This window comes from Geotrypetes seraphini, chromosome 12 (genome assembly GCF_902459505.1).
Source record: "Geotrypetes seraphini chromosome 12, aGeoSer1.1, whole genome shotgun sequence".
NCBI classification, from domain to species: domain Eukaryota; kingdom Metazoa; phylum Chordata; class Amphibia; order Gymnophiona; family Dermophiidae; genus Geotrypetes; species Geotrypetes seraphini.
Genome location: NC_047095.1, coordinates 92,124,956 through 92,151,535, shown reverse-complemented (window position 1 = coordinate 92,151,535; position 26,580 = coordinate 92,124,956). Strand labels below are relative to the sequence as shown.

At 44.3% G+C, this 26,580-nt stretch overlaps 1 protein-coding gene across 6 annotated transcripts in view; it reads right to left on the bottom strand.

The window, feature by feature from the left end:
* The window catches only part of RABGAP1L (RAB GTPase activating protein 1 like), a 978,589-nt gene that overhangs the window by 41,246 nt on the left and 910,763 nt on the right, over window positions 1–26,580 (bottom strand). The window contains exon 3 of one of the 6 annotated variants that reach the window (XM_033916616.1): window positions 17,526–17,828. The exons of 4 other annotated variants lie outside the window; for them this stretch is intronic. In XM_033916616.1, the coding sequence (XP_033772507.1) occupies window positions 17,814–17,828 (15 nt within the window). In that variant the 3' untranslated portion in view covers window positions 17,526–17,813. Of the gene's footprint in view, window positions 1–17,525; window positions 17,829–26,580 lie in introns of those variants that run through there. One more of the 6 variants, XM_033916612.1, reaches the window with a different exon arrangement.

Genomic DNA, 26,580 nt, shown 5'->3' with positions numbered 1-26,580 from the left:
TATTTTATTAAAGTTTAAAAAGAGACAATATTCTGTATAATTGTCATTTTATAAACACAAATAATACAGAGCAAGGATAAACAAAACTCCTGTCTCCCCTCCCTTACACAAATATCCCCTCCACTTTTGTGAAAACTGAATAAACCAAATTACTACAGAATGCTACATAGAAAAATCAAGCTAACAGAATACTTTAGCCATACATGGCAAGAATAGTGTTAGGGGAGTGCAACTAGGGCAACTGCCCCCTGGTCAGAGAGAGAGCTGGAAGCTAAAGAAGCAAAGTACCCCAGTTATGTCTAATACCAGCTCTAGCAGGATACATATTTCAAATCTGAAATATTCTAATCACAAAATATAAAATAAATTAATTTTTTTCTACTTTTTGTTGTCTGGTAGTTTTATTCTTCAAATCACATTGGTCTCAGGCTTTGGTTTTGAGTTCCTTCTGTCTTCATCGAGGCATGGCTGACTCCTGAAGGTAAAATAGGTGCAAGAGGAGCTGGGGAGGAGATGCCGAGTCTTACACGGGCGCAATTTTTTTACCACAGGAGCAAGACTTTTCACCACTCCCACAGGGCGGTAAAAGGTCTTGTCACCATTCCTGCGGGGTGGTGAAAGGTCTTGTTCCCATTCCCACGGTAAACCAATTGCAAATATCTCCATTCCTGCGGATTTACTGCGGTGACCACGGTTTACTGTGGTAAACGATCCCCGTGTCATTCTCTAGATGAAACTTTCCACCCAATGTGTGGCGGCAGCCAAAAAAGCAAATAAGATGCCAGGAATTATTAAAAAAGGAATGGTTAACAAGATTAAGAATGTTATAATGCCTCTGTATTGCTCCATGGTGTGACCTCACCTTGAGTACTGTGTTCAATTCTGGTCTCCATATCTCAAGAAAGATATAGCGACACTATGGTTCAAAGAAGAGCGGCCAAGATGACAAAGGGGATGGAACTCCTCTCATATGAGGAAAGACTAAAAAGGTTAGGGCTCTTCAGCTTGGAAAAGAGACGGCTGAGAGGAGATATGATTGAAGTCTATAAAATCCTGAGTGAAGCGGAATGGGTACAAGTAGATCAATTTTTCACTCCGTCAAAAATTACAAAGAAAAAAGAGGACACTCAATGAAGTTACAGGGAAATACTTTTAAAACCAATAGGAGGAAATATTTTTTCGCTCAGAGAATAGTTAAGCTCTGGAACGTGTTGCCAGACGTTGTGGTTAGAGTAGATAGCGTAGCTGGTTTTAAGAAAGGTTTGGACAATTTCCTGGAGTAAAAGTCTATAGTTTGTTATTGAGAAAGATAAGGGGCAAGCCACTGCTTGTCCTAGATTGGTTGCATGGAATGTTGCTACTATTTGGGTTTTGGCCAGGTACTAGTGACCTGGATTGACCACCGTGACAATGGGCAACTGGGCTTGATGGACCTTTGGTCTGACCCAGTAAGGCTATTCTTATGTTCTTTGCAAGTACATGCTATGTCACGTAACCCCTGTGAAGAACAGTGCTTATGCATGTTGTTGTTAGGTGCCATCGATTCATGCTCAAATCCTAGCGGCTTGATGAATTGTGGATCTAGTATTCTGTATATCACATAAATATGGGTGCCCAGTTACACAACTGCCTTTCCTACTATACAAACTGCAATTACTTTGGCCTCTGGTTAATATCTAATCTGATAGTTTTACAGAGGTCTGCAACTCTCATGAAAAGTCAGACACTCTGAGTTATCTTTTAAAAGGCAGCAGAAAGGCAGCTCTCAGGTGCATTTCACTGAATACACCAAGCTAATGCCTCTGCTGACAGATCTGAGTACAGTAAAAGCAAAGCAAGCGGCACAGTCTGATGCTTGGAAATCTTTCTGCTCTGGACTCGCAGACAAGTGGAAAAGCAAAGCTTGTGTGGCTGAAAACAGAGTATCCTCCTCCTAAAGGCAAATTTCCAGGGAGAACAAAGTAATGCACATGCCTTGTTTGATGTTCTTCAGCTTGGAAGCTTTTCTATTTTGTATTTTACTAGAATAGAAAGGGGCACTGAAGATCAGACCCTGTACATTAACAGAATTCTGTAGGGAAGGTTGATTAAGTACCTTCTAATTTTTAACAGTATTAGAAGTTTTCCAAATTTTAAACAAAGCAAAAAAAAAAAAAAAATAAAGTAAGAGCAGCTTCATAAGGTAATTTTATAACTTGAAACAATCACGAACCAAAAATGTACATTTGGGCTTCTTTTTGTGCTGCTTTTGTTTTGGACACTATTTTGCTTCTTTGGTTTGGGGTTTGATTGGGTCATTTTATAACATATGTATGCATAAACAGTACATGCACTTTTCCCTGTGTAGATACTGGCAAATTTTCAAAACAAAACAATGTGCATACTTATGTTTTGAAAATTAATTTATACATTTAAAATGATCATAAATATGGACAAATTTCCTAGCTTAACTTAAAAAGACTGCATGTAAATGCTCATCTTTTCCAGTCCAAGTTCGATAAACTTAAGTGCATTCAGGTTTAACTACATAATTGAAGCCTATTTCTTTGCATGAAACATTGCTTTACATGCAGAGATATTTCTGAATATTATCCTGTAGACAGACTATGTTTACAGATATAACTAGTAGGCAATGTTTCTAAAGTTACAGACAAGTTTTATCCTGTCCAAGCACAGTACAGTGTAGAAAACTCTATTCTTGTGAAAGCTACTCTACAAATCATCCAAGTCTTTTTTCTAATTCTTCCTATGCACGCCATTGCCTACGGATCAGTGCTAAGCAAGGTATGATTGCAGCTAATGAGAGGAGGATACTGTATTTCCAAACAGGCAAACATGGACAGAACACGAAAAATGGAAACTTACCTTCAGTACAGTCACAGATCAATAATAACTCTTTTCATCAAGAGACAGAAAAACAATAAAATGTGATGTCCAATGAGATTTAGGTAGAAAGAAAACAACAAGAAAAGAACATTTCTGGCGAGGATTATTAAGGCTATGCTCTTTTAGTCCTTCTGACTTCTACCTGCTATTTCAAATCCTTTATTTCCAAGTTAGAGAGACAGTTTCCTGAAGCCAGGAGGCAGTTCCAACTCAGGAAAAGAGATATAAGTGGAAATTTAATTGCTTCATCCTCAGCTATTTGCATCCTGCATTAACTACCATTACGAGAATGACAACCAATGGTAATGCGCGCTTATTCAGGGGAAAGGAGCCAAGAAATTATGCCATTTATCCCATGAGAGTTTCCTCTATTCCTGATTAACCTTCTCTACAAATGAATCCCTTATGTCAAATATCATTTTCACTCTTCATCTTCAAACCCCTTTATCCACATAGCATATCTAGGTATTATTTTGGAGAAACCTCGCCAGTCCAGAGAAGGTTATGAAAATTATAGGAAAATGCATGGGTATGTATAAAGAGATTATGTACTTACCATGGTAAGCTCTCTTCCAATAGATAGGTGAGATATTCTAGACCAGTGGTTCTCAACCCTGTCCTGGGGGACCCCCCAGCCAGTTGGGTTTTCAAGATATCCCTAACGAATATGCATAAGACACATTTGCATACCTATCTCCTCCATTATATGCAAATCTCTCTCATGCATATTCATTAGGGATGTCCTGAAAACCCAACTGGCTGGGGGGTCCCCTAGGATAGGGTTGAGAACCACTGTTCTAGACAGATGGGGTAATATCCCTATAGATACGTGCATCAGTAGAAAGAATTCACTCCAGATTTTTCCTCTTGCCTCTGCTGTACTTCACTGGGCTCCTTAGCTCCACCTGCAGTTAGTACCCAAGCACTGAGAGCCACCCAATACTCGTGAAGTAGAGGCACCTATAGCAACAGGCTTAGAAACAAACTGTTCTGCTCAAGAAGTAAATCAAACAGTAATGTTAACCACCAACAAAGGCTTTAAAGGAGCTCAGAAACTACTCTCATATAAAACTTAAAACATACTAAAAACTAAACTAAACTAAAACTTAGCTTTGTATACCGGGTCATCAACCAAAGGAAACTCGACATGGTTGACAATAATTAATAAAAAAATATACCAAAAGTTGCAATGGAATTAATTTTTAAAATATTTTGAAAACAGGAAAGTTTTTAAGATTTGCGGCAGACTTGGAAAAGACTAGGACATTGCAAAGTTAAAGGAAATTCATTCCATAGTTGAGAAAATTTAAAAACCAAAGAAAGACTAAAATACTTGATTCCTTTGCTAGAAGGGAGGGAAAGCTTAAATTGTTGGGTACCTCTCGCATAGGAAAATCTGTAAATGTTCCATGATAAAGGAACATAAGGAGCAAAAATACCAAACAAAATCTTAAAAATAATACATACACATTTAAATTAAATTCTAAGATGAACCAGGAGCTAGTGGAGGCTCAAAAACAAAGGAGTCACGTGGTCAAACTTGCTCTTTCCATAGATCAACTTCGCAATGGTATTCTGAATCAACTGCAACCTTTGAAGGCAGATCTTTGTGATGCCAAGATAGATAGCATTATAGTAATCTAGCCGAGATAGTATAATTGATTGGACAAAAACAAAAAAATGGCATTGATGGAAATAAGATCTAACTTTTCTCAACATTCATAAACTAATAAAACATATTTTGACCAGAGAGTTTATTTGATCCTTAAAGGTAAGGGAAGAGTCCAAAAGTATTCCCAAGATCTTGGAAGAGAACTCAATTTGCAGAGAAGCCCCAGAATCCAATAATATAATGGAAGAGAACTCAATTTGCAGAGAAGCCCCAGAATCCAATAATATAGTAGAAGGGAGACAATCTAGTTTTGGACCTAACCACAAGAATTTGATTTTAGTTGCATTTAACTTCATCTGGACGGACATAGCCCAAGCTTGAAGTCGGGAAATACAATGATTTATTTTAAAGACTAAATTGGTAATGTTTGAATCAATCTCGATCAATATAAAGATATCATTTGCATGGGTATAAAGCATTTCCCAAGGTGACAACTTAAAGGTGTTCAAGAGTAGTCATATAAAGATTGAACAAGATTGGGGAAAGCGAAGAACCCTGTGGAAACCCACAAGGAGGCTGCCAGGTATTAGAAATATTACCTTCAATATTGACTGAGTATGAATGAGACAGTAAAAATTTAGAAAACCAGTCAAGAACAACCTGATTAATTCCAATATCTGAAAGTAATTGAAGCAAAATTCTTACCAGCCCCCAAGAATCAGCTAGGAGAAGCATAAACAGACTGAAACAGTAGGCAGGCGCAGGAAGGACTGGGCAGGAGTCTAGAATGTCTCACCTATCTACTGGAAAAGAACTTACCAAGGTAAGTACATAATCTCTTTTTCCAGTGCAATAGGTGAGACATTCTAGACAGATGGGATATACAAAAGCAGTCCCTAAAAATCTAGGGTGGGCTTGCTGCACCAACCCTTAAGACAAAGGACCCAAAAACAGTGTCCTGTCTTTCCGCCACATCCACTCTGTAAAACTTGGCAAATATGTGAAGAAAAGACCACTTTGCAGCCCTGTAAATCTCAGGGGAGACAGCTCTAGCTTTGGCCCACGAAGAAGTCACGCTCCTGGTAGAATGCACCTTGACAGAAATAGGGGACTGTTTCCCAGAAAGAATGTAGGCTCTATAGCTTGAATATCCTGCAAGCACTCAATGGTGGCTTGAATCTTGACTGCTTTGTCCGGGCAACCAGTAAGAGAGTCCACGAACCAATTTTTCAGAGGCCGGGCAAATAACGTCCAAGACCCATTGGTTAGATGTAATGCGCATCCAAGCAGGAAGAAATGTTGAGAGCTGACCCTTTATTTGAAGAGGGGCATCCCTCGGCCTGACATCATTGTGTCTTTTTAGCAGAGGGCGCAGAACAGGAGGTAGAAGGCTGGGAACGCCTGTAGCCATCAGGAGCACTGTAAAAATCTCTACGACATGGCACTTGCATACAGTCGGGATTGCCATGAGCCACCAAAATTAGAGCGACCAGAACCTCTGGAGGGTCTAGGTCTGCTATCAGGCAGAGTCTTAGGGTGACAGTCCGTCATAGAATCCATGAGGTCATCCAGACCTTTGCCAAACAATAACTGCCCCTTAAAAGGCAATCTAGCCAAAGTAGCCTTGGAAGTTGAATCACTGTCTGAGCCAGAGCATTCTGTAGGCAGAGATGGAGTACGCAGACACCTTTGCCAAAACTCGCATAAGGTCATACAATGTGTCAGCCATATAATTTTTCCCAGACACAAAAAGTTGAGGAGGGGGATCCACCACCTCACTCTCCAGTGTGCGTAGTTTAGACAGGCGTGTGCGACAAAAGACATTGCTGAAGCAGCTTTAATGACTAACGCAGCTGCATCATAGAGTTTCTTAAGGACTACATCCACACGGCAGTCCTGCATATCCTTTAGCACCACACCACCTTGACTGGGTAGAGAGGTGCGTTTAGTCACCTGCGTCACCAAAGAATCCACTAGAGAATGACATAGTGACTGGTACTCATGGCTAGGCACGGATAACCTGCCGAAATGGGGAGGAAATGGGGTAACCCGCTGAAATGGGGAGGAAAAAACCCTGGTTGTTGCGGGTATGGGGACAAGGCCATTCACCACCCTGTGGAGCTGTGAATGGCCTTGTCCCCGCAGTTAAGTGATGGAACACGCGATCCAGCATCCCTCTCCCTCCTTCCTCCCGATTGCCATGGTCCAGCCATCTCCCTCACTCCCTTCCCCTCACCTTCACTGGTGATTTTCATTGTCTCCAAGTGGCATGAGCCTTTAAAAAAGTTGCATGTAGCTGCCTTAAAATTCTCCTCTGATGCAACTGGAAACAGGAAGTTGTGTCAGAGGAGAAGTTTTTGGCAGCTGCACGCAACTTCAGAAAAAGGCTTGGGCGCTAAGGAGACAACGAAAATCGCCAGCGAAGGTGAGGGAGGGAGATGCCTGGATTGTGGCATTTGGGAGGGAGGGAGGGGGCTGCTTGACCGTGCAAAGGGTTCTGAAGTGAAGTGTAGAGAGAGGGGGAGGCGTAAGAGGAACAGATGCTGAAAGGAAATGGGGAGGAGAGAATGGGGAGAAAACGCTGCAGGAAAGTGGGTAGGAGAGACAGGGGAGAAAATGATGAAGGAAAGTGGGGAGGGAAGAGAGTGGAACAGACGCTGAAGGGAAGTGGGAAGGAGAGAAAGAGGGGAGCACATATTGTATGGAAGGAGGGGATAAAGTAAAAAGGGCACATGCTGGATTGGGGAGACAGATAACAGATCTGAGGAGAGAGATGCTAAAAACCACCTGGGGGAGGGAAGGGAAGAAGACAGAGATGCCAGACTATGGGAGAGCAGAAGGAAGAAGATGGGTGGGGAGGTGGAGGGAGAGATGGAAAGGAGAGGAACAGTAACAGAGCAGCAGATGTCATATGAAAGAGGCAGAGAAAAGGCAGACAGTGGGTAGAAGGAATAGAATGATGAGAAGATGAGGAAAGCAGAAACCAGACAACAAAGGTAGGAAAAAAAATTTATATTTCTTTTCTCTTTTGCTGTAGGATGAAGTAAACAAAGCCCTGCCAGTTGAAGATCTCTTCCTCTAGTTCAGCAGCCAGAACTTTGATTTATAAAATGACAATTGTATAGAATAATATTTCTTTTTATACTTTAATAAAATAAAGTTCAGTATAAAACTATTCGAGGCTTGTGTGGATGGGATCAGATGGTTGGCGGAGACGGGGACTGAGCTCACGGGGACGGGGTGGGGATGGTGACTGAGCACAAGGGGATGGGGCAGAGACAGGGACAAATTCTATAGAATGCACCTTAAGCTGACCCAAAAGTTGCTGATACTCTTGTGCCAGAGGATACCAGCGTGACATAATTGTGGCAATTTTAAGAGCACCCTCTGAAGAGTCAAACTGTTCTGAGACCAAAACGCTCATATCAGGGTACCAGGGAAAGGAAGCAGACTGCAAGCGCACACCACAAAGTCAGGAGGAAGAAGTGGATGAAGCTGGCTGAGTGACTAAGTTCAACTTCTACAAAGACTCAGAAAATAAGGTCCGGCAGAGCCACAGACTTAAATAAGCGCAGGACTGTGGAATCATCCCCAGGATCCAAGACCCCAGAGGGATCCATAGATCCAGCATACAGTCCCTGATCTCCCACTCCGGAAAGTGCTGTACCTGCAAGCAAGGGATCAGCAAGCAAAACATCTGCATCAGGGTCCGCCAGGCAGCACCAAAGTAGCAGCAGACTGAGGCAAGGACATGCCCAAAGGCACAATGCCAATAAGAGACGCTGCGGAGGCAGACTGAGACTGCTCAAGGGAAGAACGCCTGCTCTGAAACTCAGACCACAAAAATTTCTTAAAGTCTGAAAAAGTGTCTGGCTCCTGGGGCGTAGAGTCACCTTTAGATGACTTAAATTTGCGTTTCTTAGGCTGCGGATGGTCCACAGCCAGGCAAATGGAACTACCAGCTGTGTCGAGCTCCGAAAGCAAAGAAGGATGCCCGCTGGACTAGCTGAGCATGTGGTCATCTGCAGCAGGGAAGAGGCTAAGCTGGATGCTGCCGCCTCCCCCGGCTGTGCCACATGGCACAAGGATGTTCTAAAAGTGCTAAATTTGTGCAATCCTGGTAAGAATCCACATCAGGAGAGCTCAAGGACTTCATCGCAGCAAGTTTCCAAGCAAAATTTACAGTTTTGGAGAAGCGGGGAGCTTTAGAAAAAAAAATTGCTAAAAATCCAAGATGGCCACTGTCAAAAAATTCATGTCAAAATTGGGATATTTTTCACACTTCCCAAACTCTATAAACGGTGATTTTAGGATTTTTCACAATGGGGAACATTCAGAAACACTCAAAACTCCACTTTTCCAACCACCCCTGATTCATCTCACAGAATGACAGCCTGTACTCACTATGACTTGACAGAAGATCTGTGCTGTAGCCTGCCTCAGTTCTCTCACAGTAGCTGGATGAGAAATTCACTGCCTCGATGCTAGGAATGCTTCTGCAAAGCTTATCTTTGGGTTGCCAGTCAGACTCCTATGCCTGACTATACCTCCATCCCTGTGTACTAATGGATGCACACTGGGTTGGGCGGAGGCTAAGTCTCGTAAGGGTGCCCAACAGCCTGTGCTCAACCTCTGCTTAACAGCAGGTGAGACCACTTCAGGGTAGGCCCTGAACACCAGAGAAAACTATGCAGGCTGGCTAACCGGTAACCAGTTGGATCAGTCTGTCAGCTACAGACTGAAGTCTGTGTGTTCTCAAGCAGGCAGAGCTGTGAAAACACTCCAGGCACCAGAATCCCTGAAAAACAGATGAAAATACACCAAATAAAATAATAAAATGGGGATAGCAGAACAAACACTCCTGCAGGCTTGCATGCAAAAGGAAAGAACTGCAGGTGGAGCTAAGGAGCTCAGTGAAGGCAAAGGCAAGAGGAAAAATCCAGAGTGGATTCCTTCTGCAGATACACGCGGCTTATAGGGATTATTATCCCATCTGTCTAGAATGTCTCACCTATTGCACTGGAAATCTATTTATGTATTAGGCCAGGAAATTCTTTTTCACTGAAAGAGTGGTTGATCGCTGGAATAGTCTTCCACTACAGGTGATTGAGGCCAGCAGCGTGCCTGATTTTAAGGCCAAATGGGATCGGCACATGGGATCTATTCACAGGGCAAAGGTAGGGGAGGGACATTAAGGTGGGCAGACTAGATGGGCCGTGGGCCCTTATCTGCCGTCTATTTCTATGTTTCCAATATTCAAAAAGTAATGCGTCCATCAGGAGCCAGCAATGTACAGCTTCATATATGTATAAGAAGGGACCAGATTTGAAGTATGAGAAGAAATTATCCATTTAGCTATAATATTCAGCACACTGTGACTGCTATAGCGGTATATTCAGTGCTGCTACCTTTATGGAGAGTGGTACAAAATATAAAGAATAAGTTAAACACTATGTGTGATGTTTAACTTATTCTGGGATCCATGCAGGCTGCGGAGTATATATTAGTTTTCTCCTTTGGCTAGGCATGTTAATCTTAAAGATTATAAGAATACTTATAATCTTATGTTTCCTTTTTACCTTTACAACATATCTCATGAACATCTTTGACACAGAGTTATTTTACTGCCAGGATTAGATATGTTTATATTTGTGAATGTCAGCGACAAGCTTTAAGGTATCAGTCCACTCACTGCCAGCAAGCTTAAAGTAGATATGTCAGTAGCTCAACAGGAAACGATTAAGGATGGGTCCACTTCCATGCTGTGAAAAAGGCTCACTGCAAACTTGCAAAAATAAAAATAACAAAGATTAAAAGAAATAACATCCTGACACCAGGAAGGCCGGGCCCCGACACATCTCACCCTAACAGCAAAATGCAGATATGGATGTGAAGCGGCTTCTGTATACATCTCAAAACTCAAAAGTGAAATGAGATCAAATGCAAAGAGAGAGCAAATGCACACAAGAATAAGTGATCCATTTCCTACAAGTACTTTAAGCCATTTTCTATACCGACTCCTTTCTGCCTCAAGAACCAATGATGTGCTGCCAGGTTCCTAGCAATGCAATCTCACTAGTTTTGCTCCACTTAATTAGACACACTTTATTTATTTTTAGGACTGCATTTTGATTAAAATTTTACTCGTGTTTATAGAGATGCCAAGGGTGAACCATTCCAAAGAGTGTGATTCACTGTGCCATGGAGTGAGGTTGAAGTAGGGCTACCAGACATCCAGATTTCCCCGGACATCTGGGGATCTGGGCGGCTTTTCAAAACCCGGCATTTTGTGTGGGTTTTGAAAAGCTTCTGGCAACGCGGTGACATCATGTGCATGACATCATCACGTCATACCAGCGCATGGAAGCCTATCCTGGATCTGAAGTCCTTAAATGCAGCACTGACAGTTCCATGGAGATGGCCCAGTTAGTCATTGCGGTGGTAGCTCTGGGGGAATTCCTAGTCTCACTGGATTAGGCATATCTTCACATTCTCATTTTCTGGATCACAGAAAATATCTGAGATTCGATGTTTTCTAGAGGGACACTTCCAATTTGTGGCGCTGCCTTTCAGATTGACCACAGCCCCATGCACCTTTACCAAAGTTCATGACTAAAGGAGGACAACAGCTTCAGTACAGAATCATAATAGAAAGATGATTACCAAGGTAACAACCTAAGTCTAAGATGTATTGAAACATGGAATCAGCATAGTGTCCTAAAGTGTTTTATATAACAGCACCTCTTTATAACAACTCTTGTTCATGTGGAAAAAATCCCCAAACTACAAGTTTTAAATCTTAAAAGTACAGTTTTTCTTTTTCTAGATTTCGGACTGGGAAGATATTTTGCTGCATAAAGGGTTGCTCTACATAAAGAACACTAGAGTTTGGCCCAGCAGAAAAGCACAGTTACTTACCGTAACAGGTGTTATCCAGGGACAGCAGGCAGATATTCTTAACGTATGGGTGACGTCACCGACGGAGCCCCGGTACGGACACTTTTAACTAGAAAGTTCTAGTTGACCACACCGCGCATGCGCGGGTGCCTTCCCGCTCGACGGAGGAGAGCGTGGTCCCCAGTTAAGATAAGCTAGCTAAGAAGCCAACCCGGGGAGGAAGACGGGTCCTAAGAATATCTGCCTGCTGTCCCTGGATAACACCTGTTACGGTAAGTAACTGTGCTTTATCCCAGGACAAGCAGGCAGCATATTCTTAACGTATGGGTGACCTCCAAGCTAACAGAGGGGGAGGAGGGATGGTTGGCCATTAGGAAAATAAATTTTGTAACACAGATTGGCCGAAGAGTCCATCCCGTCTGGAGAAGGCCTCCAGACAGTAGTGAGTAGTGAACGTGTGAACTGAGGACCAAGTGGCAGCCTTGCAGATTTCCTCAATGGGCGTGGAACGGAGGAAAGCCACGGAAGCAGCCATAGCTCTGACTCTGTGGGCCGTGGCAGCACCTTCCAGTGAGAGACCGGCCCGAGCATAACAGAAGGCAATGCAGGCAGCAAGCCAGTTAGAAAGCATCCGTTTAGAGACAGGGCGACCTAAACGGTTAGGGTCGAAAGATAGAAAGAGCTGAGGGGATGAGCAGTGAGCCCTGGTGCAATCAAGATAGTAAGCAAGGACACGCTTACAGTCCAGCGTATGCAGCGCCTGTTCCCCAGGATGAGAGTGGGGTTTGGGAAAAAAAGACAGGCAAAACAATGGACTGGTTGAGGTGAAAGTCCGAGACCACCTTGGGAAGGAACTTAGGATGGGTGCGCAGAACCACCTTGTCATGGTGAAAAACAGTGAAAGGTGGGTCGGCAACCAGTGCATGCAGCTCACTAACCCTCCTGGCAGAGGTGATGGCAATGAGGAAAAGCACCTTCCGTGTCAGAAATTTGAGTGAAGTAGTGGCAAGAGGCTCAAACGGAGGTTTCATGAGGGCTGACAAAACCACATTCAGGTCCCAGACGACTGGAGGAGGCTTCAGAGGTGGTTTGACATTGAAGAGGCCTCTCATGAACCGGGAAACCAGGGGATGAGCCGTAAGAGGTTTTCCGAGGATAGGCTCATGGAACGCAGTGATGGCACTGAGGTGGACTCTGATGGAGGTAGACTTGAGACCAGCGTCGGACAGAGAGAGCAAATAGTCCAGTACAGTTTCCACCGCCAATGAGGTGGGATCGTGGTGATGCAGTAGACACCAAGAGGAGAACCTGGTCCACTTCTGATGGTAACATTGGAGGGTGGCCGGTTTCCTGGAGGCATCCAAAATGCGACGGACAGGCTGAGACAGATTCTGTGGAGAGGTCAGCCCGAGAGAAACCAAGCTGTCAGGTGGAGCGAGGACAGATTGGGATGTAGTAGAGACTGATGCTGCTGCATAAGTAGAGTAGGAAGCACAGGAAGAGGAATGGGCTCCCTGGAGCTGAGCTGGAGCAGGAGAGAGAACCAGTGTTGGCGAGGCCACCAAGGAGCGATGAGAATCATGGTGGCATTGTCTCTGGGGAGTTTGAACAACGTCCGCAACATCAGAGGAAGTGGAGGGAAGGCATAGAGAAACCGACCCGTCCAGTTGAGCAGGAACGCATCCGGGGCCAGAAGATGAGGAGAGGAGAGTCTGGAATAGAAAAGGGGCAGTTGATGTTTGTGAGGAGCTGCAAAGAGGTCCACCTGAGGAGTGCCCCACCGATCGAAGATGGAGAGGAGTGTGGTCGGATCCAGAGTCCACTCGTGAGGTTGAAGGATGCGGCTGAGATTGTCGGCCAGGGAGTTCTGTTCGCCCTGGATGTAGACAGCCTTGAGGAAGAGATTGCGGGCCGTGGCCCAGGTCCAGATGCAGATGGCCTCCTGACAGAGGAGGGGAGAACCGGTGCCGCCTTGCTTGTTTATGTAATACATGGCGACTTGGTTGTCTGTGCACAGGAGAAGAACCTGAGGGTAGAGAAGGTGTTGGAAAGCTTTGAGTGCATAGAACATGGCCCTGAGTTCCAGGAAGTTGATATGATGTTGACGTTCCTGAGGGGTTCAGAGACCCTGTGTACGAAGTTCTCCCAGGTGGGCTCCCCATGCGTAGGGGGAGGCATCCGTGGTGATGACCATGGAGTGAGGGGGTAGATGAAAAAGCAGACCCCTGGAAAGATTGGAGGAGTTCAACCACCATTGAAGAGATCGCTGAAGAGACGATGTCACACAGATGGGATGAGAAAGAAGGTCCGTGGTCTGAGACCATTGGTTGGCTAGAGCCCACTGAGGTGTTCTGAGGTGGAGTCGTGCCAGAGGGAGCACATGGACCGTGGAAGCCATGTGGCCCAGGAGGACCATCATCTGCCGAGCAGGGATGGAGTGATGAAGGAGCACCTGGTGGCAAAGATGGAGCAGGGTCTGTTGACGGTCGGAGGGGAGAAACGCCCTCATCAGAGTGGTGTCGAGAACTGCTCCAATGAACTGAAGTCGCTGTGTGGGAAGCAGATGCGACTTGGGGTAGTTGATCTCGAACCCCAGAAGATGGAGGAAAGAGATGGTGTGTTGAGTGGCTTGTAGCACAAGCGGAGACATAGGTGCTTTCACCAACCAATCGACCAAGTAGGGGAACACCTGGAGGTTGTGAGACCTGAGGAAGGCCGCCACCACAATAAGGCACTTGGTGAACACCCTGGGCGATGATGCGAGGCCAAAGGGTAGCACTTTGTACTGGTAGTGATGGTGCTGTATCTGAAACCGGAGGTAGCGACGTGAAGTCTGATTGATTGGAATGTGAGTGTAGGCATCCTTGAGGTCTAGGGAACATAGCCAGTCATGTTGAGAGAGAAGAGGGTAAAGCGTGGCAAGGGAGAGCATTCGGAACCTTTCCTTGACCAGACACTTGTTGAGGTCCCTGAGATCGAGGATGGGACGTAGGTCTCCTGTCTTCTTGGGTACCAGGAAGTAGCTGGAGTAGAATCCCTGACCCCTTTGGTCTTGGGGGACTTCTTCGATGGCATTGAGAAGGAGGGATTGAACCTCCTTGAGAAGGAGGAGGGTTTGAGAGGAGTGAGAAGCAGATTCTACGGGAGGATTGTCTGGTGGAAGAGTCTGGAAGTTGAGAGAGTAGCCGTGGCGAATGATGGTAAGGACCCACTGGTCTGACGTGATGACCTCCCAACGGCTGAGAAAAAGTTGCAGGCGTCCTCCGATAGGTTGAGGAAGAGGCAACGCTGGTGAGAGACTGGCTATGCCCTGGAGAAAGGAGTCAAAAGGGCTGAGAAGGTTTTGACTGAGGGAGAGGCTTGGCAGGTTGATGAGATTGGGAGCGAGCCTGAGTTTGCTGTTGCTGACGAGGTCGGTGAGGTTGTTGCGGAGGTGGATGAAGAGGTCTGGCTGAGAATCTGCGTTGGTATGAAGACTGCTGTCTATAGGGGCGAGCAGGCGGAGTCTTCTTCTTCGGTTTGATGAGAGTATCCCACCTGGTCTCGTGAGCAGAGAGTTTCTGGGTGGTGGAGTCTAGGGACTCTCCGAAAAGTTCATCACCAAGACAAGGTGCGTTAGCCAGGCGGTCTTGGTGGTTAACGTCGAGGTCGGAAACTCTCAGCCAGGCCAGACATCTCATGGCAACCGCCATGGCCGAAGCTCGAGAAGTGAGCTCGAAAGAATCATAAATAGAGCGCACCATGAATTTGCGGAGTTGGAGCAGACTGGAAATGTGTTGTTGGAAAAGAGGGACCTTACGTTCAGGAAGATACTTTTGTAATGAAGAGAGTTGTTGAACCAGATACTTCATGTAGAAGGAGAAGTGAAAGGTGTAATTATTGGCTCTGTTTGCAAGCATTGAATTTTGATAAAAGCGCTTGCCAAATTTATCCATCGTTTTGCCCTCTCTGCCAGGAGGGGTAGAAGCATAAACACTGGATCCCTGGGTTTTCTTCAAGGTGGATTCGACAAGAAGAGATTCATGGGGTAGTTGGGGTTTGTCAAACCCCGGGATAGGGATGACCCTGTAGAGACTATCCAGTTTTCTAGGGGCCCCTGGTACCGAGAGAGGATTCTCCCAATTCTTGTAGAAAGTTTCCCGTAAGATATCGTGGACGGAACTTTAGGAATTCTTTGGGGGGTTGCTCGAAGTCTAGGGCATCTAAGAAAGCCTGTGACTTCTTAGAGTCAGATTCTAATGGGATAGAGAGAGCCGCTGACATTTCCCGAAGAAATTTGGTGAACGAGGATTGTTCAGGCTTGGAACCGGTATCGATTGTGGAGGGCTCCTCGTCGGTTGAAGAAGCCTCATCGTCGGTACCGGGTTGGGATTCTTCCCAGAGGTCCGGGTCCCTGACGTCGGTGTGTATAGGACGGGACGGTGGTGTGGATGGTTCTGCGTGGCGAGTCTTAGAGAGAGATTTGCCAGAACGCATGGAGACGGTACCGGGGGAAGAGGAGCGGTGCCGGTCTCGGTCGGCTTGGCGACAGTCCCGATGTCGGAGAGGATCGGCATCAGAGTGTAGTTGCACGAGAGGGTTGATGGGTTCGGCCGCGAGCACCGGCATGGACGTGTTTAATGGTACTGATGGAGTCGACTCCGGTGGTATGGTGCGAGGCTCGGGCCGGTCCGGTACCGGAAGGAGCGGGGCCAATATTGTTGGCAACAGGTGCTGTAGTTGTTGCTGTAGCTGCTCCTGTAATTGAGTTTGGAGTATGGCCGCAATGCGGTCGTCCAGAGGAGGCACCGGTACCGCTTTTTTCTTTTTCGGTACCATAGGTGCTGCTCTACGCCCCGGCGATGAGGAGGCCGATGACGAGGCACTCACCGAAATCGGGGCGGAGCGTTTACGGGGTCGGCTGGATGCCGGGAGGACCGGTGTCGCCGCCGTGGCAGGAGGGCGCTCAAGGGAAGTGGAAGGCTTCTTAGCCGGCTTACCTGACGCCATCGACCCCGAGGAAGGATCAGGCGGTGTGGAGGTAGTCGGTGCCGACTTTAGCGGCGCCGTCGATGGTGTGGCAGACTCCATGGCAGATCCGGTGCCAAAAAGGATGTTCTGCTGGATCTGCCTATTCTTTAACGTACGTTTTTTAAGAGTAGCACAGCGGGTGTAGGTGTCAGCCCGATGCTCTGGACCCAGGCACTGTAAGCACCAATTGTGCGGGTCAGTGAGAGAGATCGGGCGTGCACACCGCTGGCACTTCTTAAAACCCGGCTGAGGGGGCATGAATGGAAACATGGCCTCCGCAAAATCAAACCCGGAGGCCTGTATGTTGGCAACAGGCCCCGCCGGGGCCGGCTAGAAAAATAAAGGAAAAGACAAATTAAAGATTTTTTTTTTTTAGACGAAAAAGAAACCCAAAGGGAAAAAAGCAAAAAAGGAAGAAAATTACGCGAGCAAGAAGGCAAAGTCGAAAATTTCAACAGCCGTTGAAAGCACATGCGTCTTCTTCGCTCCGCGGAAACGAAGAAACTGGGGACCACGCTCTCCTCCGTCGAGCGGGAAGGCACCCGAGCATGCGCGGTGCGGTCAACTAGAACTTTCTAGTTAAAAGTGTCCGTACCGGGGCTCCGTCGGTGACGTCACCCATACGTTAAGAATATGCTGCCTGCTTGTCCTGGGATAATGCTGTGCACTGTTATGCAGTGGACCTGAGTCAGATCTTCTAACTTTTAGTTCCTTATGGGGATGTGCAATGGCGACACCTGGTGGCTGGATTTAGGGCCAATGATTGCAGGCTTCCAAGGACTGCTGCTTCAATGACTTGGTTAGGTGAGTGAGGAAGGGATATAAAATAATGAGAAAACCTTGGACATCTGCAAATAAAGGTTTATGGCACTGTAACACACAGAAGCCCATTTCAGTTAAGCTGAAATCCCAAAGAAATAGAAGAAAACTCTCACACCAAAATAATCAGCACAAAAATTATTTGGTGGCGAGTAATTTCGAATTGTTTTAACCAAGGGTTTTTTAAACATTTGTTAGCAAACCATCCTTGTAACAAATTCATTGATTCAGCCTGTTACAGAGAAGTACTGTTGTCATTTAATTTACAACAGTTAAAAGAGCATCAGGAAAAAGACAACAAGGTTAGTCTGCTCCATATACTTTCATAGCTTTATTACAGCTGTGGGTTTAAGGAGATGCAGTAGGAGCCTTGGAAAACACACAATATAAATAACAAAGAGCTCTGATGTCAGTTCTAGAAGAGTTCACCTTCTAAATATCAGTGCAGATAGGAGCATGCATAGCTTTTGCTAAAACAGTCTATGTAATTTCTTCCTGTTTCTGTATGATGAGGAGAGTCACCGCTCTCTTGTTCTCTGAACGTCCCATGTGGGTCTCCAGTAAAAGTGCAACAGCAGGAGACTGTTACCTATAAACATACAAACTGAAAGAAGATAAATAATACATTTGGCTACTGGGCAAACTTTAGTCAAGCAATTGTGCATTTCTTATTTAGGTGCGAAGATCTAATTCTGATATTAGCAAAAGTGATGCTAGGGAAAATATATAAACACAAATCATCTAGGATCAGGATGACTAATGTTACAAAAACGGTAAGTCGCAAGGTCTACGTGCTCTGTACTGAAATATGCAGATGCTCCTAAGTCGTCATTGTAAGACTCCATAGTAGGTCCAACACAAGAATTGGGGTTGGGGGGGGGGGGGGGAAGTTCTTTAAAACTCAAACCAAAACAATCAGATCTTAAACTTAATGGATTATCGAGGATATTCATGTTAAGAACTTTAGTGATGGCAGTCTTCTTACTGTTCAACTTTTGTACAAGGCTGATCACAAATGAAGAGTTGCTCATTTCCTGACTTCTCTAAAGTCAAAGAATCTGATGGAGTTTATCACCAAAGAAAGCATCATCAAAAAAGATAACTTTATTGGAGTTGAGTACCCCCTAAGTATCCTCCTTCACTGGTTTCAGGGAATGGTAATTTGTATTGGGTTTGGTACCTCCAATCATTTGGGAATGTTGGCACTTATTTGCATCATCACCAACAAAGCCAGGCCTTCATTACAAACTGCTGTACTCAGTTTCTAGTTTATGTTTCCGAAAAGGCTAAACAAATTATAGATCAGGTAGCTGAAATTTCAACTTCTCCAACTTCACCTATGCCTTTATGCAACTCTGATCAGGTCCTTTCTCAATCTGGAGAAATCAGAAGCTATTGCAACTAAAATCAAATTTGCTACGTTTGTTATTTCCTTGCTCTTCTTGGATTGTTAAGGAAGCAAAATCTGGCTTAACCACCTTGGCGTTGGTTGCCAGTTTCTTTCCGATTAAAATGTAAAATCTTAATGTTGGCCCATAAATCATTTTACATGGGCATTTTGGCATATCTACGTGTACTCCTTTCTTCCCTAAAACCCTTCTAGGAACCTGCAGTCATCACAACAGAATTTATTGATAGTTCCTAATCACGAAAGACTGCTTTTAGCTGTGTAGTCCCTCCTTTATGGAATTCTCTTCCACCTGAACTTTGGTTTTACAAGAATTTTACAATAGGAGTAAAACATGGATTTTTAAACAAGCTTTAACTTTGCTGAGGATAGTAGGACCTCTTTCTTCTGAATATGTTATAATATATTGCTCCTTAAGTGCAAAGTCTATTGGATAATTTTTGCTGTATAACCTCTGCCCCTTCCTATTGTTTCCTTTATTATACAAATTTTGTTTGGAATTTGTTTTGTTTCATGTCAGTTATTCAACATGTACTGTAAACCACCTTGAAATAATTTCTGAAGTGCTGGAATTAGACTTGCTTTGCATATAAATGTAAATTGATTTGGCTATTTATTTTAGAATCAATCATTTGATCTGACGTTTTTTTGGTTTTTTATTGGTGAACTAGTCTTTAAGCCCGTTATATTAACGGGTGCTAGAATAGATTTGTGTGTCTGTCTTTCTTTCTGTCTCTCTCTTCTTGGCCGCTGTATGTCTGTCTGTCTTTGTTTTAATGTCTGTCTCTTTTAATCTGTCTCTGTAGCCCCTGTCTTTTTTTTCTGTTTGTCTCTCTCTCCTTGTCCAAAGTTTTGTTTTTTTTTCTTTAAATCTGTCTCTTTAAACCCCTGTTCTTCTGTGTGGTTTTTTGACTCTCACCTTCTGTCTTATCTCTTTGGCTGCTGCCTGTATTTCTTACTTTTGGTCTCTCTGTCTGTTTGTTTTGGTGTTTGTCTCTTTGGCTGCTGTATGTGGATTTTTTTTTCTGTGTCTCTCTCTCCTTGTCCACTGTTTTTTATTTGTTTGTTTCTTTCAATCTTTCTCTATTGCTCCTTGTCTTTAAGGGTTGTTGTTTTTTTTTCCTGTGCGTCTCTCTCTCAGTGTGTGTATGGAGGTATCATATCTGTCACCTACCTTTCTTTTTGTGTAATAACGGAAGTTTCACAGAGTAAATTGTTTGAATTATTTCCCCTCCATTTCCCTCCCCCCACACTACTTCCCTGTGCAGCAACAGCATTTCCCCTACCCCCCTTTCCTTTCCTGCGGTCTGGCCGGCTCCCTTAATCCCTTTCTGCCCCCTCCTTCCCTTGCCGCGGTCCTGACAAACCTGTGACTCCAGCAGCATCTGCAGCACTGTACACACGCTGCTTCGGGGCCTTCTACTGCCCTGATTTGCTCTGCCGCATCTCTGATGATGTCATCAGGGACGTGCCAGAGTAAATCAGGGCAGTAGAAGGCCCCGAAGCAGCATGTATACAGTGCTGCAGGCTGCTGGAGTCGGGACCACGGGAAGGGAAGGGGGGTGGGAAGGGAAGGGCCTAAGTGAGCCGGTTGGATCGCGGGAAGGAAGGAGAAACTGATTAGTCTGTACTGCTGACTCTCTGCTGTGCTGGAGCTGGATGAGCCTGAAGCCGCGAGTGTGGGGCCGTTTCTGCAGCTGCAAAGTGGAGAGGTGGAAAGCAGGGAGGCTTGTCTGGCGCGCATGCGCACTCCTACTGTCACAGCCCGACAGAACAGGAATCAGGGAAGCACACGGTGAGAGTGCGCATGCGCGCTTAGCATTTTATTATTATAGATGTTTTGCTTTGATTTAATGATGTTTTATATTGGGAGGATGTTTATGATGTTGTCCAGACATGTCTACGTTATATGTGGAAATTACAGGGAATTAAGATTGGATGTACGTGATATGGAATCCGCCATAGTTGTATGCGGTATATAAGTTTATTAATAAATAAATTTTTCAAAGGTGGCATAAGAAAAACAATGAAATAAATAATAAATTATTTCATATTAGAAATAGCTTATTTGGTCAGGGGACCTATCCTATCTTTTTGAAGAAAGCACTGATCTATCCACTATTAAAAAAAAGACTCAATTAGACCCAAACAGCCTTTCTAGCTGTTGCCATGTCTTCAATTTGCCATTGCTGGTGACGATTACTGAATGGATTGCCATTTGGAACTGAATGGGTTTGTTGAGGAATTTCATGTTTTGAGTTATAGACAGGCTTGCTATAGAGTTACAATAGTAAAGAGATAGACTTTTAGCTTTCATGGATTTGGTGCTGCACTGTACAGAACTGGTAGTGACACTGCCTTGCTATTGCTCAATACAAATGATGCTTCTGATACCAAAGACCACTCGCCTCAGAGAATTGGAGAGCTTCAATATAAGGGATATGGAACTAAGCTGCTTTATGCAATTTCTGTCAAAGAGGCACATGTCAATTGCTTTGGGCAATTTTTATTCATCTTTCCACTCTGTAAGTTCTGAGGTCTTACAATGCCCACTCATTATTTAAACATTATCTGTGACTGCTGGCCAACCTGACTTCTAAATGTGGCTATCTTCTATAGAAACATTATGGCAGATAAAGGACAAATAGCTCATTTAGTCTGCCCATCCATAGTAACCATTATCTCTTCATCTCTCTAAGAGATCCCACGTGCCTATCCCATGCTTTCTTGAATTCAACCACAGTCTCTGTATCCACCATCTCTTCTGGGAGACTGTTCCACTCATCTACCACCCTTTCTGTAAAAAAGTATCACCTCTAAACTTCATCCTATGCTCTCATGCACATTTACACCACGTAGGTATTTAAACATCTCTATCATATCCCTACCAAAATGGAGGTAATGTGGGTCAGTAAATCTTCTACTTTTAATATTTTCAATGCATTAGAAATAAGTTGTTGCAAAATTGGTAAAACATTGTGTTATCTCCTTCATTCTGTAATATGGCACCAAATGCATGCATAGTTTAGAGAATAGTAGCCATCTCAAACTGAATATGGCTAAAACTGAACTCCTTATCTTTCCACCTAAACTCACTTCCCTCCTCTCACCGTTCTCTATTTCTATGGATAACCGCAAGGTAATGGCGGAATAAAAATCACTAATGTAATGTAATAACACTATCTTCCTCTCTCGCCTTCTCTGCTCAAATCCAACAAACCGCTAAAACCTGTTGCTTCCTCCTCTATATTATTACCAAAATCCATCCTCTCCTCTCTGAACACACTACCAAAACCCTTACCAACGCTCTCATCACTTCACGCTTAAATTACGGCAATGTACTTCTCTCAGGTCTCCCACGCACCCATCTCTCACCTCTTTAACCATTCAAAATGCTGCTGCTCGACTCATATTCCATGAGAGCCACTATTCTCACATTTCCACTCTCTCAAGCCACTTCATTGGCTCCTCATCCATTTCCAAATACAGTTCAGACTCTTCTTACTGACTTACAAGTACATTCACTCTGAAGCCCTCTAATATCTCTCTTCACTTATCTCCCCTATGCTCCTCCCCATGAACTCTGTTCATCGGGCAAGCCCCTTTTATCTGTACCCTTCTCTTCCACTGCCAACTCCAGACTCTGTCCCTTCTTTCTTGCCTCACTGTATGCCTGGAACAGGCTGCCTGAATTAATATATGTCATGTTCCATCTCTAGAAGTATTCAAATCCAAGTTAAAAGTCTACTTTTTTGAAACTGCTTTCAACTCTTAACTTCCACTCACTGCTGTCAGGTACCATTTCTTCTACCATAATCTCCTCAACCCTGAGATGTTGTCTATTGTATGTTAAATGTACAGCGCGCAGTACGCCTTTCAGTGCTATAGTAATGATAAATAGTAGTACTTATGCATGTCAGGTACACTAATAATTTGCATTTATACCCATAAGTGTGAAGTATGCGCCAAGATTGTCTGGCATTTAATTGTGAAGGGCTGGCTATATGGGTGAAGCATGGGTGGCCATAGTCATGTCGTCAAGTGATGCACAGAACTTACAAAATACTATCAGTTGCATGCATTGCATGACTCACTTAAGCATGCCAACTTACACCAAACTTAGAGCTGCCATAAGTGGGCATATCTACATTTTGGTGAAACAATACAACTTTGTGCTAGTATTTTATAATGGCTTAGGTGTGCCTACATGGTGCTGTAGAATTGGCGCTGTGTATGCCCCATTGTGATGCATGGTTCTTGGCACTTAGTTACAGAATTGTTCCCTAAGCTTGGAAAAGCATACTTCTTTTGTGTCTAAGGCCAGTTATTTTTTGCTTCTAATAGTCCATCAGTCTTCCAGGACCGCCTCTCCAGGACATAAAAGCAAGACTTTTTCTTTTTTTGTGAGTGTATGTGTGGGGAGGGGAAGGTTTATTTTGTCTTGTTATATGGAAAAACTGTGCCTGTTGAAGCTAGTTTTTTCATTTTCACAAGAAAAATAGGTGTCATGAGTACAGTTCAAAAGTAATACATTTAAAGTACCCCATCTTGAAACTAGATTTATCAAGCATTAAGACATGGCTATTTGGTCAGGATACAAGCTTGTACTTACAAAGGCTGGCCTAAATTTGATTCTGTTTTTTAACAGTATCCCAACTTTGGATATGTACCAACTGCTTTCTTAAAATTACATTATTTCTGAGCTGAGTTTCATGTATCTGCCTCCCCACTTGGTTACTGCTGGTATCTCCCGACTCCATATCTACAAACCATTCTTTCCAGGTTGTGAAGAGTAATTAATTACAGATTACATGTATTGACAATCTCTCTAAAATGTCTACCCAAAAGAGCATGCTAGCTTGCAAAAACCAAGAGCCATTAAAATTGTAACTCTCTTCCCTCTTCTTGAGCACAAATATCAAATTGGTCCCACTGTGCAAGAGAGAGGGGGTGGGGAGAGGTTTTACTCCAGATACTGTAGTTTCTTATTCTTAATTATCTCTTGATTATTTTTATAATATTGTTTCATGTTGAACATGTAGCTTGTGTTATATAGATCAAGAACACAAACTCCTCCCTTAATATATTTTTTATACAGCAGAATGCAAAAAAAATGTATTGTGGTCTCCAGGTTTATACAAGACCCTGTAGAGAACTGAACCAATCAAAAGCAGTTTCCAGGAACAAATGGCCTGGAGCAGGGACTGATGGGATTTCTGGGAAAGGAGGCTAAATAAGAATGGAAATCTGACAGAAGCATTACCAGCTGCTCTTTTTATTATCTTCACCAGCTTTGCTCGATTCATTTTTATTTCTCTACTTCTGATTTTGCACAATTGATTTATGCTTTTGTAACTTCACACATTGATTACTGAAATGCATCTTCTGGATCTACCAGCTAAAAGTCTTAAGAGATTTCAAAGGGTGCAAAATGCTGCTGCTTGATTTATCTAATTCTACTCTGTTAAGTATCTCCGTGGTGTTAATATACAGGAGGAGGCGAGTCTTTTTCAAATTAAGGAAGATTCTGGAAGGAGAGGACATAGGATGTTAAGAGGTGATAGGCTCAGGGGTAATGTAAGAAAATACTTTACAGAGAGGGTGGTAGATGCATGGAATGATCTCCTGATGCAGATGGTAGAGATGAAGACTGTATCTGAATTCAAGATAGCGTGGGACAGCCATGTGGGATCTCTTAGGGCAGACTGGATGGGCCATTAGGCCTTTATCTGCCGTCATGTTTCCATGCTTCTAAACAGACAGCACAGACACTTATATACTTTTATAAAGGACCCAGAATGTAAGTTTGAATGTTACTGTCAACACACAAACTTACAAGCGTAAAATACTTGGCTATAGTGACATGATCTTAGAAACAGCTTTTTTTTCTACATATGAAAGAGGATTTATACATGGAAAAGCTTTTTTAAAATGACCTCTTAAATGTGCATCCTTACACTGCCTTGAATGATATTCCTTGAAAAAGGTAGTAAATAAATCTAAATAAATAGAGAAATAATTTAGGGCCTCTTTTACAAAACCGTGGTAGAAACTCTCCTGTAGAAAATGCACCAAAGTCCATTCAATTTCTATGGGCTTTGGTGCATTTGCTGAGGGCGAATCATTATTTTGTAAAAGGGGCCTTTAATGCCAATATTTCAGCTGTGCTCTCTCTACCTAAGGTGACCATATGTCCCGTTTTAAATGGGACAGTTCCTTTTTCACATCCCCTGTCCCGTTGTCCTCACTCACAGCTTCGGGATGCCCGAAATGTTCCGTTTTCAGAGAGGGCGTCCCAAAGTTGTGAGTGGGGACAACGGGACAGGGGATCAGCCTCCTATCTCTCCCTCCCGACCCTCCCAGCGAGTTGACAACCTCCCTCCAGTAGCGTCGGCAGCCGCAGCAAGCTAAACAGGCTGCTTCGCGGCTTTCTACTGCCAGTGAAGCGTCACTGATGACGTCATCGGTGATGCGGCAGAGGGATTCGCGGGCAGGAGAAAGCTGCGAAGCAGCCTGTTTAGCTTGCTGCGGCTGCCGATGCTACTGGAGGGAGGTTGTCAACTCACGGGGAGGGTCGGGAGGGAGAGATAGGAGGGTCAGCGGGGGTTGGGCTGGGAGGGGAGAAAAGCGTCTGCCTCGGGTGCTTCAGGCAGCTGCAGCGTTTACAATTCGCTGCTGTTGCCGGCTTCAGGCCTTGCTCTCTGCCGGGTCCTGCCTACTTCCTGTTTTCATGAAGACAGGACCCGACAGAGAGGAAGGCCTGAAGCCGGCAACAGCAGTAAGAACATAAGAACATAAGAAATGCCTCTGCTGGGTCAGACCCTAGGTCCATCGTGCCCAGCAGTCCGCTCACGCGGTGGCCCAGCAGGTCCAGGACCTGTGCAGTAATCTATCTATACCCCTCTATCCTCTTTTCCAGTAGGAATTTGTCTAATCCTTTCTTGAACCCCAGTACCGTACTCTGCCCAATCACGTCCTCTGGAAGCGCATTCCAGGTGTCCACCACACGTTGGGTAAAAAAGAACTTCCTAGTATTTGTTTTGAATCTGTCTCCTATCAACTTTTCCGAGTGCCCTCTTGTTCTTTTATTATTCGAAAGTTTGAAGAATCTGTCCCTCTCTACTCTCTCTATGCCCTTCATGATCTTATAAGTCTCTATCATATCCCCTCTAAGTCTCCTCTTCTCCAGGGAAAAGAGACCCAGCTTCTCCAATCTCTCAGCATATGACAGGTTTTCCATCCCTTTTATCAGACGCGTCGCTCTCCTCTGAACCCTCTCGACTAACGCCATATCCTTCTTAAGGTACGGCGACCAATATTGGACGCAGTACTCCAAATGCGGGTGCACCATTGCCCAATACAACGGCAGGATAACCTCTTTCGTTCTGGCTGTAATACCCTTTTTGATTATACCAAGCATTCTATTCGCTCTCTTAGCGGCCGCTGCACACTGTGCCGTCGGCTTCATTGTCATGTCCACCAATACCCCCAAGTCCCTTTCCTGGGTACTCTTATTCAATAATATCCCTCCCATTGTATAGTTGTACCTCAAGTTTCTGCTCCCCACATGTAATACCTTACATTTCTCAACGTTGAACTTCATCTGCCATCTCGTCGCCAATCTTCTAGTTTGTTCAAGTCCCTTTGCAATTCTTCACATTCCTCTGTAGTCCGAGCTCCATTAAATAGTTTAGTGTCATCCGCAAATTTTATTATCTCGCACTAGTCCCTGTTTCTAGATCATTTATGAAGATATTAAATAGTAGCGGCCCGAGCACCGAGCCCTGCGGGACACCACTCGTGACCCTCCTCCAGTCAGAGTAGTGGCCCTTCACTCCTACCCTTTGTTTTCTACCCTCCAACCAGTTTCTGATCCATCTATGTACGTCTCCTTCCACCCCATGGTTCTTTAGTTTCCGGAGTAGGCGTTCATGGGGCACCTTGTCAA